We start from the raw sequence: 11,971 nt of genomic DNA on the forward strand, positions 1-11,971 counted from the left end.
GTTTATCTGTGCTGCTGTTGAAAGGCTGCCCAGCAGTGCTGCCCTGTTCAACGTTCCCTAATACCCACAGCAGCTCTGTTACACACTGCTGACTGACACAGCCTGGTGCTTGCAGGCGGTGGGGAATGAAGGGAAGCCACACTGTCTGAAGGTTATTGCAGAGCAGCTCCCTTCACAGGCAGGAGCCCTTGGGCAAAATTGTTTTGCTGTCTTCTTTTAGATCTGTGGCAGAAAGAACGTTTGGAGAGGTTAGTCTGATGCATCGTTATGGCATCCCCAAGCTTCTGGGATAGCTGTGTGCACACAGAAGGGGATCAGGACAATAGCAGGGCGTTGGGAGCACACATCCATTTCTTACAGTGATGTCAAAGCTGGGAATTACCTGGGAGAGAAGGAGAAGCAACCGAATTGCTCCCCTGCTCAGCTGGGGTGAATGGAAAAGGAGGCAGCTTTTTGTCTGTACCTCATTGTGGGTGGGAGAGGTGCAGCACCAGGCTTCGTGAGGCATGGAATCGTCCTCCCCAGCTTAACTCTGTAGATGTGGGCTTTTAATTGCCATCCTCTTGGGGTTGTTTGTGGGAATTTCAGCCAGTGCTCTGCTGAGCTGGTAATCTCACCGTGCTTCTGTCTGCATGTAATTGATTTATCTCTGTGCTTGTTTTCAGCTCCTGGCTACTATTGCAGCACCTGCAGCAGGGAAGGCACTTTTATGTGGAACTACAAAGCAGCCTCATTTGTGGTGTCACCTGCATTTGTGGTGTTTGTTTTGGAATCCAGGTTGAAGAGAGTGTGGGATTTTGTTGTGGATGGCTAAAGGAAAAGCCCTCATTAACTTCCATTTGGTGTAACACGAGATGAAAAACAAGGACTCCGTGCAGCAAGATGAATTTTGCTTTTATCTTAATGTGCTGAAGGCAAGAAATCCAAGGCAGAGGATATCACAGCTCACTGGGATAATGTAATTCTTGAACACTGCATCAAAATCTGTGGCTTAGACTCAAGCATTCTGCCTTCCAGCATGCAGTGTCTGCTCACAGCTACCAAAGTGACTTCAACGTTCTGATATTATTTGACTGAAATGCAATGACCCAACCTGGGTTATCCTTCAGATTGCAGGAGATGTCAGATGACAACCTGGGTTGCAGAGGCTGAAAACCACACGTTGCCAAGGAGTGCAACAGGCTGCAGGATTCCTCTGAGTGCCATTGGAGGAGTGGAGCAGCTTTGGTCTGATCTTTAAGTATTCTGACTCTGTCCCCTTATTGGCTTGCTAACCCCCAGCTTTTCCAATGAGGCTGGGGAGGAATTTTTACATTCCAACCTCGCTGCCTCCCAGCCCACGTCATAAAACACCCATTTCTGGATTTAACTTGGGATCTACTTGAACGTGAAGTGAATTTGATGTTTAAAAACAGATAAAGCTAGTTCAGCCCTCTGACAAAGCTCTCGTTACCTTTTTCAGATGAGATGATTCAGAGTCCATTACACTTCCTCAGAGTGTACGCATTCACCAATTACACACCCGATAATTAACACAGACACGCCTATCTCAGGTAGTGATTTATGAGGTCTCCAGTCTTCTATTCCACGGTCTCTTCTCCCTCCTAGCGTCCTTTTAGCATCATGACCAACCAACAGCCTCTTACTTCATCCAGCGCTCCTCCTCGCTCCCCTAGATGAACTTTCCTCACCGAGGCACGCTCAGAACTCCTATTACAAGCTATCGGCACCAACCGCATGGAACTACAACTCCCAGAAGGCACCGCGGGAACACCCGTCCTCAGCAGCCAATCAGCTTGCGCGCTGCCGCCCTATAAAAGCCCACGGCGGGCCGCCCTCTGTCTCTCTTTGCGATGGCGGCGGGTGCCTATGGTCGCTGCTGTGCGGGGACAATCCGCCGCCATCCGCCATCTGACGAGGCCCCGCCGCGTCGGCGCCCCGGGGAGTCGGCGGGATGATGTGGTTCCCTCCGTGGTGCGCGATCTGGGCTGCCGTGGGTGAGCGCCCGCCTGGGTTGGGGTGGTTGTGGTTGTGGGGCCCGCCCGGCCCTATCGAAGCTGCGCCTGCCCTGCGCTGTGGCAGCCGCAGTCAAAAAGGAGCCGAGAGCCACGCGTTTTCCTCGACGGTCGCTGCACAGTTTGGTTTTCTGTAACTGCCCAGCAACAAATCGGGAAAATACAGGGGCTGCGGCTCTGCCTGCAGTGCTCTCAGGCACTGATGATAGCAGACCTGTGCTTCGTTTGGAGGGGCGTTGCTGTTCTCTAAATATTTTTCTCCCTAAGGAGCGGTGTGAGATGCTGTTCCTGTCGTCACCCGGTGCAGGAGGCGGTGCTGGGCAGGTGAGCGGTGCTGGGGGTCCTCACAGCTGCAATTGGGAACTCCGACTCAGCTCCACCAGAGCTGCCAGCTTCCCCTCGCTGCTCTACCTAAATTGCTTTTAGAGGGGTGGAGAGGTTTTGTGCAGCATCCCTTGACTCAGAACTGGGAATCGAATCCCAGATCTTCCAGATCCGAAGCCAACAGACTGCTCTGCTTCTGTTGTGTCTGCTGCTCCGTCTGGCTTTTCTAGCTGTAACAGGCCTTGGCCCAACCCACCTGCATGTTAATCCAAGAGCTGTGGTTCTGATATAGCTGCAGGTCTCCAACAACATGCAAGAGCAACAGGAAGGTCTTTGACTGCTCGGCCTCTTCTGCCTGTTGCTGTCACTCACCCCTCCTATATATTTTTCAGCTTCTAGCCAGGGTGTTGCCCCCTCCTGTGAGGGCTCTGGTGGTTTGGGGGCTGGTTGTGTCAGTATTGATGATATCTGAAGCCTGGTGCTGATTTTGGGGGTGTTGTTGTATTGTGTTCCAGGGTTTCTCGCTGTTCGGAGCTCACTGCCTGCCTGCTGATAGACCCAAGGTGAGAGAGTGCCTTTGCCAGAGCTCTGTCCCTCCAGATCCCTTTCCCATCAGATCTGAATACCGATCTTGTGGTCGAAAAAGGAGGAAAAGTAACATTCAGACTGGCCTTGGCCTCTCTGCTGGCACAACCCTGCTCTGAGCAGAGCCAGTTTGAAGACAGACAGTGTTTGCTTTGTTGCCCTGGGGGTGGCAGCAAAACAGAGCCGTGGGGTGAGGGTTTGTGCTCTGCTCCTTCCTTGGGCACTGATTCTTAGTGCACGATGGCTGTTGAACTGGAGATGCCTACCTGGGGCTCTGTTGTCTTTTTCAGGAGCTGCACACTTAGTGGAAGAGTCTGAGAGCTCGTGAGACCCCGTGGAAATTATTGGTGTGCTTTCCTTAAGGCTGAAACTGGAGAAACTGAAGTGGAGCATGTCAGTGTCCCTTGTGAGTAATTGCCGGGCGTTTCGGGGGGGTTGGAGTGAGATCTTGCCAGTGCTTGTTCACAAAGGGCAATGGGAATGGGGGTTTGCAGGTTGGAATTACAGACTTCATTAAAGGTCTGTAATTGGGCAGCCTCATTTGTAGGGCAGAGCTCCTGTGGGATGAGCTTTGCCTATTGTTGCTCCGAGCACAGCCTGGTCAGTGATGACAACCTTTCTTTGGAGACTGCTGGATGAATCCTGCGGATATGGGGCTGAGGCCAGGCTCCAGCATCAGCTGAAGTCACTGCACAGTGTTGCACTGCGCTTCATTCAAAATGAATTCTTTTTTTTTTTTTTTTTTTCCTTTGTTAGGTTTAAACGGCATTCAGACCCAAGTGCCTTCAATCCTGAAGGAGCAGCGTTCTGCACAGCCTCACGGTGGCTGCTGTGTGAGGTGGGAGCTCCCCCAGGTGGGAGAGCTGCAGTGGTGCAGCAGTCAGAGTGCTGTGGGCACTCAGCCTCTGAGGGACGCTGCCAGAGCTCCCATTCAGATGCTCAGTGAAGAAGAATGTTCCTTGCTACGGAGTTTGTCAAAAGAAGAGCTTTCAAGAAGGTCTGGGTAGGAAATATTTGGAGTACGGTGCTGAGGTCTGGGGCTTCCAGCACAGGAGAGATGTGCAGCAAAGCCAGAGCAAGTTGGAGGGGCAGCTGGGTGATGGCTGCCCTCATTGCATCAACGTGTTGGCACACAGTGCTGAGGTTTGGGCACAGCAGATATGCCAATTAATCCTACAGTTCATTCTCACCTCTTCATGCCTTGAGACATGTAGCTCCAGGTATATGATCTCTTAAAGTTTTACTGTTAAGACTTTCCCATTATAGTAGGTAAGTAATTTTATTATAAAATAACGATAAAATACATTTTACAAAATGCACCTGTTTTGTGCTGCCAGTCTGTTAACCTCTGTTGTGTTTGGTTCTCTGGGAGGTAACATGTATGTGTCTGGAAACACAGGTTTAACATCTCTCAGAGGTTCTCAGGGTGCCCTACAGTTGCCATGGAGCTCTGGGAGCAGTCTGGTGTGGCCCAGAGCACCCTGAGGCATACATAGACTGGAGTACACTGGAAGGCCTCTAAGGCACCCTAGAGTGCACTGAGAAGTTCTGGGAGTATTGTGTGCTCCATAGGCATCCTTGAAAGCCTGTAGGATGCACTAAGAGACACAGACAAGCTTTGGGAATCCAGTAGTGTGTCCTGGAGTGTATTGGATGGCCTGGGGAGGTCTCTGCACTGAGGGGTCCTGGGAGTCCAGTAGGACAAACTGGGAAATCAGTGAAGAACCTGGCGTGTGCTGAGGGGCTGCAAGAGGGCTGTAGGGTGTTCTGGGTTGTACCAAGGGCTCCTCAGAGCACGTTCAATAGTTGTAGGACATGTAGGACCTGGTTATCACACGGCATCCCTCCAACTCTCTTTTGCTCTCCTGCTTCCCCTGCTTTTAATTGGGACGAAGGGCAGAAGCTCCATCATGTGAATGGTGGGCTGCGCCTTTCTGCCTTCTTCAGTTTTCTGGAGTTGGAGAATTTTTCCTTTCTCATGAACACGTGTAAAAAAATAACCGAATTGACGATGTGCTTCGTGCAGCCGGTCCTCATGGCGCTGCGCTATGCTGGAAAACACGGAAGCGGAATCTTTTCGTTGTAGCCGCTCTGCGCCGCCAATCTCTATGGTGATTAGTCCTCCAGGAAGTAATGCGCATGCGTCCGAAGACAAGACGGGAGAGGGGGAGGGAATTTTTACACAGCACTGAGGCGCGGGCCGTCAGCCCTCGGCCCCATTTCTTCACATCTCCGCTTCCTTGTTATAAGGCTCGAGCCATCCCCGCTAAAGGGCCGCCTTCACCCCATCTGCCCCTGCGCGAGCCGCGGCACGTGATTGGCTCATCGCCTCCTTTGATTGACAAGTGCCCATCCAGCACTGCGCATGCGCACTATCGACGCGGCACTCCCTGCTGCCGTCTATTGAACAAAATCCGGTACTGCAGGCGCTGCTCTGCGCAGGCGCGGTGGTGCCGAGGCTCTCGCGCTGCGCACGGACGGCAGAACCGCGCAGCCGGTACGTTGGGAGGTGTGGGAGCGGCGGGGACCGCGCAGAAAAGACACGAAACGGGCCGGAAAATGTACGTCGGGGCACCGCTATGGGGGAAGAACACCGCTTCGGTGTGTGCCTCCGCTTACCTGTATGCAGCTCAGCAACGGAAAGCCCCGTTTCCCTCAGTGCCCCGGAACCTGGCGGTGCCACCGGGCTGCACGGGTCGGTACGGGCGGCGCTCACTCGTGCATCCGCGCTTGTCGGCAGCGCAAGGCTCTCAGAGCGCCGTACGGTGCCCCGCAGCCGCCCTGGGAGCCGCCTGGTGCAGCACAGGGGTGAGCTGCCCTGCAGCACGGGGCGCTGGAAATCCTGTGGGCAGCCCCAGGGAGCGTTACGGGGTGCTGCAGGGGCACCGTGACAGCCTTGGAAGCTTGACTGGGACACTGGGAAGGCTGTGGGGCACGCTGAGGGACCAGAGAACCCCGACGAACCTGAGCGCACTTTAACAAAACGAATGGAAAAGCAGCGAACCCGCGCGGACTTCAGCAACAAAGAGTGAAACCCGAGCAGACTGCAGCAATCCCCTCCTTTTGTTGTATCTGTTATTACTGCTGCTTGGTGATAAAGCCTCCCTTTGCCGACTTTGTAATTCCCGCAAAGACGTATCCTTCCATCACTGCTCAGCAACGACGCCACAAAACCTGTCCTTTTTTTCCCCCTACCTTTGAGGATACGCTGTTGAATTGAGGAGAGAGGATGCACAGATCCATCAGTCTGCTTTGTGTGCAGGACAGGGGCAGGGGGATGCAGTGCTCCTCTCTCAGATCCCTCCTCCTCTTATGGACCAAAACCTCAGAACCTGGAGCGACAGTCTGAAATCACAGAGCTGAAGATGTGTGTGTATTCATCCAAACCCTTTGTAACATCACTCAGTGCTGCGCCTGTGTCTCACCCTCCGAACCCTGCGCTGTGTGTACTGTAAAGCAAATGGCTTCAGACCGGTGTAGCAAAACATCCATTGACTTCACCGCTGAGAAAACTTTAAGAGGCAGCTGCTAATTGATGACAATTAGGTGGCACAATTCGATGTTTAATGAAATCATTCCTCTTTTTCCTTCTGCAGCCGAATCAAGATGACGACGGCAGCCCCGCTGATCGGCATTACGCAGCTCTGGGTGAATGTGACCACAAGGTCTCAAGAACTGAGTCTCTATCAAAGTAAGACAAGTCGTGGGGTTGGTTTTTTGTTTTTGTTTTTGCCTGTACCACAAATACCTCGAATCTTTAAGTAGAAAAACAGGCCACTGTGCACTTTAGTTGCTGCATAGCACGTGGGTGCTGCACTTTTTCAGCTTACGACCCCTGTTCCTTCCTTGCCTCCAAGTGCTCCCATCCCAGTCTGTTCCTCTGAATAAAAAGTAACAAAGAGAAAATATTTTAAAAGGGAAGATATTGTGGGGTTTTTTTGTTTGTTTGTTTCTCTATAGCTTTTTAACCTTTGAATTTATCAAATTTCAAACAGAACATTGACAACTTCTCAAAAAAGACTTCATTTTTCTTTCTCCTTCCCTGCTAGGTTCTGGAGCAATAGTTGCTGCCATTGTAGTAGGAGTAATTATTGTTTTTACAGTGGTTCTGCTCATACTGAAGGCGTATAACAGGTATGTGGCTGAGTCCTGTGCTTCAGTGAGGAGAAGCCAGATGAACCAGAATCACTTCTGTGCTCTCATCTCACAGGCTTTCTTACTGCTGAAAATTTCAGGCAGAATCTGAGTGTAATGTGCTTGATGTCCTGAATGCCAGGCTGTAATGGAACGGTTCTTGGCAGAGAATGCTTGATGGATGCTCTTTCTAGGGGGCTTCTGTCAGCATAGGGAAGGCTTGCTGTGAGCAGAGTGGAGCTTGATTTCTCCATCTGAAGGCACAGAGTCGTACACATGTTCTAGGAGCGCTCACCTGCCATCTTCTATCTTTGGAATGAAGTCCTGCTTGATGCTAACTTCCCAATGGCTGTTCAGTTCAGCCTGTTTCCGTGGGAATCTTCCCAATTCTTACCATGGGAGAAAGCACCACAAATGTCAGCGCTGATAAATATTGCATTTCTGCATTTACAGACACATGAGAGGGAAGCGGGAGCTGGAGCCCAAAAGCAGCAAAACAGCAATGCCTCCTTTAGGGCAGAACAGCAGCAGCATTACTCAGCATTGCACAGTGACTTCCATACCTATCCACATGCAGAGCAGATAACTGTGAACGCATCCCTCCCTTTGGAGTTCTTACCACGTGGAGATGGGACTGCTCTCAACAGTGGTACTGCATTTGGAATGGTGATCAGCTCTTAGTTTGTTCTCTGTATCGTCATTTGTCCTGCTTTTTCTCTCGGGAAGGAAAACTGGAAGATCTGAACACTTTCCGTGTGATGAGAATCAAGAGGTGAAGAGGTACAAAGCATCCGAAACGCGAGGAGCCCTCCTTCACAGCTTTGGGTGTGGGAAGATCAAAGAAGCCAAGCTATTCATTTGGAAAAGCCACACACACTGATTTTGTAGAGCTTTTGCTTACTCAGAGTTTAAGCTTTTTCTATCCTGCTATGACTGATGATAAATGGAAGGAAAAATTGGACATGCAAGCTGCATGCAACTCAGGTTGTGCTTTGTTAAGGTTCGGGTGGAACAGGTTTGTAGTTTGTTCTACACGGCAGATAGTGTGGGAAGTAGGAAAACCATATTTATCTTTAGTCATGTTTCTAATACCACGTTTGTATGGTTGTAGACAGAAAAGAATGACTTTTTATCAAGTATATATTGAGATATTTCTAATAACTCGGTAACCTGCTCGTTTCCCAGTGAACCAAATGTCTGAGGATTTTTACTCTCCTGCCAAAATCACCCTGGGTTCGTTACTGCCGTTGCAGTGCTTTCGCTATCTTGAAATCTGAGAAGTTCTTTAACTTAAGTAAACATGAGAAGGCAGCATAAAGCAAGCAAGGCATCATGCACTGCTTTTCTGCAACCTGAAAGGGTTTGTTCTCTGTTGCTGACTAGGCTTGAAATATCGTGAACATTGATTTATCATTTTTTTTTGTTATAGAAAGTCACTGAATGCGGTGATGTTTTCCAAGTGCGCCGACTGTGGGTGTACAGCAATGCACCAAAGACATTCCCAGGGGTGTTTCACAGCCCACTGATGTGAGCACACAGCAGCATTGTGCGGATGCTCTGCGGCTCGTTGTTTAAGGCGTGCATGGAAAAGCATTCGCACAGCTGGTGGATGGGGAAGGTAGCGAGGATTAGGAAGAAGATGAGTTAAACTCTGTTTTAAACAGAGCCGTGCAAAGCCGTGAGAGGCATCTCCGCTTTTAAATCCGATGGAGTCGCTCACTGGGGTGGCTGCAGTGGCACAGCCTGCATTCGGTGCGATTTGTTGTGTGTGGGATGGGAGCTGCAAGCTCCTGCGACCATTAGAGGGCCCCAGTCTGTACAGACCTTATTAAATAACTGTGGGGTATTTAAACTCTTCGGGAGCTGTAGGGAAGGAAGTCAGTAATCGGTCAGAGAAAGCACAGCTTTCCTCGTTCTGCAGCAGCTCCTTTGCTGTTCTTACTGCTGCCGTTGTCTGATCAGTTTGTATCCTTAAATCAAACCAAAGCTGACACTTCTCAGAGCAATAAAGTGATAACTGACAGAAGGGAGATGCTATCGCTAACTCCGAGATGTGAGGGCACCTCTGGCAGAGATCCTTGCGAATAAACGCTGCTTTTCTGCAGGACTAAATTCAATTACTCCGCAGTCTTTTAATGAAACATGACCGGGGCGCGTTCCAAGCTAAATATTAGGACAGCTGCTCGAGCAGCCCGTACGTCCTGCTAGCATTTCACTTCTCCTGGATCTCCACCTCAATTTTGGCGGTGGGAATAACCGATATTATCACGCAGCGGGGGCTGTAGAAAACAATGTGGGTTTTTTGTGGAGTTGCCCTCCTGTTCCTCTTTCTGTGCTGTTTTTGCGTCTTCCGTCGTCAAAACCGAGGTCTTTACAAGAATAAACCCTGCCCTGCACACGGACGCTGCGCGCCCCCTCACCGCTTACCCCCACCCCCCCCATTCCTCACAGCGCCGCGCTGAGGAGGCGCCAAGGCCCGCGCGCATGCGTGAGGCCGTGAGGTCACGAGCCCCGCGCCACTCCGCTGAACTTCCGCATCTCGCGAGAAGATAAACCGTCAACTCCCCGACCGCGCGCCGCGACGGGACGTAGTGCAGCCACCGCGCGGAGGAACGCTGTGCTTTGCGATTGGCCAGTACGGGCCCGCCTACCGATCCGCCCTCCAATCGGGAGGCGCCGAAGAGCCTTTGCGGAGCGCCGGGCTCCACCCCCTCCGTCCCTCTTTGCGTCACGCCGCGCGCAGGCGCACCGCGCTCTCCTCCTCTGAGCGTGCGAGGGGCTCGCGGGCGCGCGGTGCACGCCGGGACGGCAGCGCGCTGCGATCGGGAGGAGGCGGAGGAGCCAAGATGGACGCGGGGTTCTTCCGCGTAAGTGCCGGCCTCGGCGGGCGAGCGAGCTGGCGGAGCGGAGGGCGCGGCCCTGGCGGGGAACGGCGCTGTGCGAGAGGGCCGTCGCCGCCGCCGCGTCGTGCCCGGCTTGGCGCTCCGCCGTGCCTCCGCCCCCGCCCTGCGCAGGCTCCTGTGGAACGGCCGTGAAGAAAATGGCGGCGGGAAGGGAAGGGAAAGGAAGGAGGCCGCGGGCGGCGGGGGGAGCGGCGGGGGCCTTCGGTGCGGCGGGGGGAAGGCGCTAAGAGCGCAGTGAGGCGGCTGTGAGCTTCTGTGGTGCGTGAGGGTATTAACGGCCCCCAGCAGGCGGGATGCGGTCCGAAGGCGCTCACTGAGCCGTTCTTTTCAGCAGCTCTGCGGCCGCCGTGAGGAAATGGAGCGGTATTCTGCTCGGCTCTATTTCTATTTTATCCTTTTTTCTTTTTTCTTTTTTTTTCCATCCGCTGGTCAGCAATGAGCGATTGTTGAGGTGCTTCTTGTAAGATTTGCTGACCGCTATGTCCAGCGCTGTGTATTTTCGCATGCAGTTCAGTGGTCTGAAAGGCACTGATGTATTCAGCCCAATTATTTTCCCTTCCCACAGCTGGGATGCGTGTAGAACACGAGGGGACACGTTTCCCTTTGCTTAGTTCAATTTTATGCTGATCCCTGGCAATAGGGAGGGATCCTGGGATCTTCAGCAACTAATTCCAAATCACCAGCAAGCAGGCCTATCAGGAGCAGGCAGTTTTCCCAGCTGCAGCCTGAAAGCAGAGGCTATGTTCCATGGGCCGTAGGGAGGTATGCTGCACCCTGTTGGGGCTGATGCTATGGGCACCACAACAAGCTCAAAGTGCTAATTAGGAGCTTAGTCAACAGCCACATCTTTGTAAATAAGTGCTTGACCTTATACAGGACCTGACATGGATAGCATTTCTCAGCATAGCCCCACAACCATCAAAGACCCTTTGCAAGAACCCCATGTAACACAGCGCATGTGTAGCATTATATTTTAGTACATATAGCAATTCTAGAAGTAGGCAGCCTCTCAGTGGAAGCTGCATGTGAATACACATTAAGGTGTGTAAGACCTGCCTGCTTTATCGCTCCTGGAGATGCACAATGGGAGGAGCGACCCCCCCATACACAGCACTGCTGGAAGTGCTGTTGCTTTTCTGTCCTCTCACTGGGAGCAGTGAGTTTCATTCCCAGATTTCGGTAACAATGTGGGAGCCTTTTTAAATGAAAAAGTCACCTGTGTGCTAGGAGTTGGGTTCAGGTGAGTTACGTCTGTATGCCCCAGTGGTGCCATTTTACAAGTCTACAGATCAGGTGGTTGTCACTGATGGTGGAATTATGGGACTGAGAGCACCAAATCAGAGATTGAATGTTTTAGATTGGGCTCTCAGAGGTTACTTTTAAACAGAATAAAAAACAACATGGGGCTGAAGCAGGACTGTAAGTGGTGTTTTTACAGTTCACAACAATCTGACAAGGATTACATCTTTTGCTAATGCGTAAACCATGCCATAGATTGCAGATATTACAGGGTAAAACCCAGCAAGTGCCTCAGTGATTCTCCAAGATTCCTGTATTCCAGAGTAGCAAATGGCAATGTTAATAGTTACAATCTGTATTCTGTGCTTGGTAGCTTTGTAGCATATTCTGCTGCTAATTCTAGATACTTTCTGGCACTTGAGTCGCCTTCTCTCATAGGAAATCGCATATAAATTCTGTGGTTTTCATCACTCATTGATTTCCCAAATAAACTTTGTGAATTGTAGGCTTGTTTTTTATTATTAACAGGTTATCATCAGTATTTGAGTCCTTTCTTCTGTTCTGTTTACTTTTTTTCTGCAAGTAAATTTTCCAGAAACAGCCTTCAGTTCCAGATGACTTAACCTATAGTTTCTGCTCATGAAAGTGGAACAAGTTGGTGAACTTTAACAGGGCATGATCAATAAAACAGTATTCTTTGTACTCTTGCTGCCTCCACGTTAGGTAACGTGCTTCTGAATTTTACCTGGCAGTTTCACAGACGTTGCTAGC

The 11,971-nt window shown here is 51.1% G+C and overlaps 2 protein-coding genes, 1 long non-coding RNA gene and 4 other non-coding genes across 13 annotated transcripts in view; all 7 read left to right on the forward strand.

Annotated features, from left to right (window-relative positions):
* The first annotated feature begins 1,856 nt into the window (after positions 1–1,856).
* LOC128088263 (uncharacterized) lies at positions 1,857–4,243 on the forward strand. Of its 2 annotated transcripts, none has more exons than XR_008210196.1 (5): positions 1,857–1,997; positions 2,283–2,339; positions 2,855–2,902; positions 3,215–3,330; positions 3,681–4,243. It is a non-coding gene; the product is annotated as an uncharacterized LOC128088263 (long non-coding RNA). The 2 variants fall into 2 exon arrangements; XR_008210197.1 differs by having other exon boundaries at positions 3,215–3,317.
* Positions 2,041–2,183, forward strand: LOC128088422 (small nucleolar RNA SNORA16B/SNORA16A family). The gene has a single exon (XR_008210240.1). It is a non-coding gene; the product is annotated as a small nucleolar RNA SNORA16B/SNORA16A family (small nucleolar RNA).
* Positions 2,596–2,724, forward strand: LOC128088426 (small nucleolar RNA SNORA44). Its single transcript, XR_008210245.1, has one exon. It is a non-coding gene; the product is annotated as a small nucleolar RNA SNORA44 (small nucleolar RNA).
* On the forward strand, positions 2,931–3,065 carry LOC128088427 (small nucleolar RNA SNORA61). Its single transcript, XR_008210246.1, has one exon. It is a non-coding gene; the product is annotated as a small nucleolar RNA SNORA61 (small nucleolar RNA).
* On the forward strand, positions 3,521–3,592 carry LOC128088425 (small nucleolar RNA SNORD99). Its single transcript, XR_008210244.1, has one exon. It is a non-coding gene; the product is annotated as a small nucleolar RNA SNORD99 (small nucleolar RNA).
* A 1,068-nt stretch (positions 4,244–5,311) lies between the features above and the next one.
* On the forward strand, positions 5,312–9,170 carry NCMAP (non-compact myelin associated protein). The gene is made up of 4 exons (XM_052698615.1): positions 5,312–5,421; positions 6,521–6,615; positions 6,974–7,058; positions 7,512–9,170. Exons 2-4 carry the CDS (start codon positions 6,531–6,533, stop codon positions 7,642–7,644), a joined length of 303 nt encoding a protein of 100 aa, XP_052554575.1. The 5' UTR covers positions 5,312–5,421; positions 6,521–6,530; the 3' UTR covers positions 7,645–9,170.
* Positions 9,171–9,785: 615 nt separating this feature from the next.
* The window catches only part of SRRM1 (serine and arginine repetitive matrix 1), a 17,207-nt gene continuing 15,021 nt past the window's right edge, over positions 9,786–11,971 (forward strand). For all 6 annotated transcript variants that reach the window (XM_052698577.1, XM_052698578.1, XM_052698580.1 and 3 more), the window contains exon 1: positions 9,786–9,925. In XM_052698577.1, coding sequence (XP_052554537.1) covers positions 9,905–9,925 — 21 coding nt within the window. In that variant the 5' untranslated portion in view covers positions 9,786–9,904. The remainder of the gene's footprint in view (positions 9,926–11,971) is intronic.

The sequence above is a fragment of the Tympanuchus pallidicinctus genome, unplaced genomic scaffold, assembly GCF_026119805.1.
Source record: "Tympanuchus pallidicinctus isolate F22 unplaced genomic scaffold, pur_lepc_1.0 scaffold33, whole genome shotgun sequence".
NCBI lineage: Eukaryota > Metazoa > Chordata > Aves > Galliformes > Phasianidae > Tympanuchus > Tympanuchus pallidicinctus.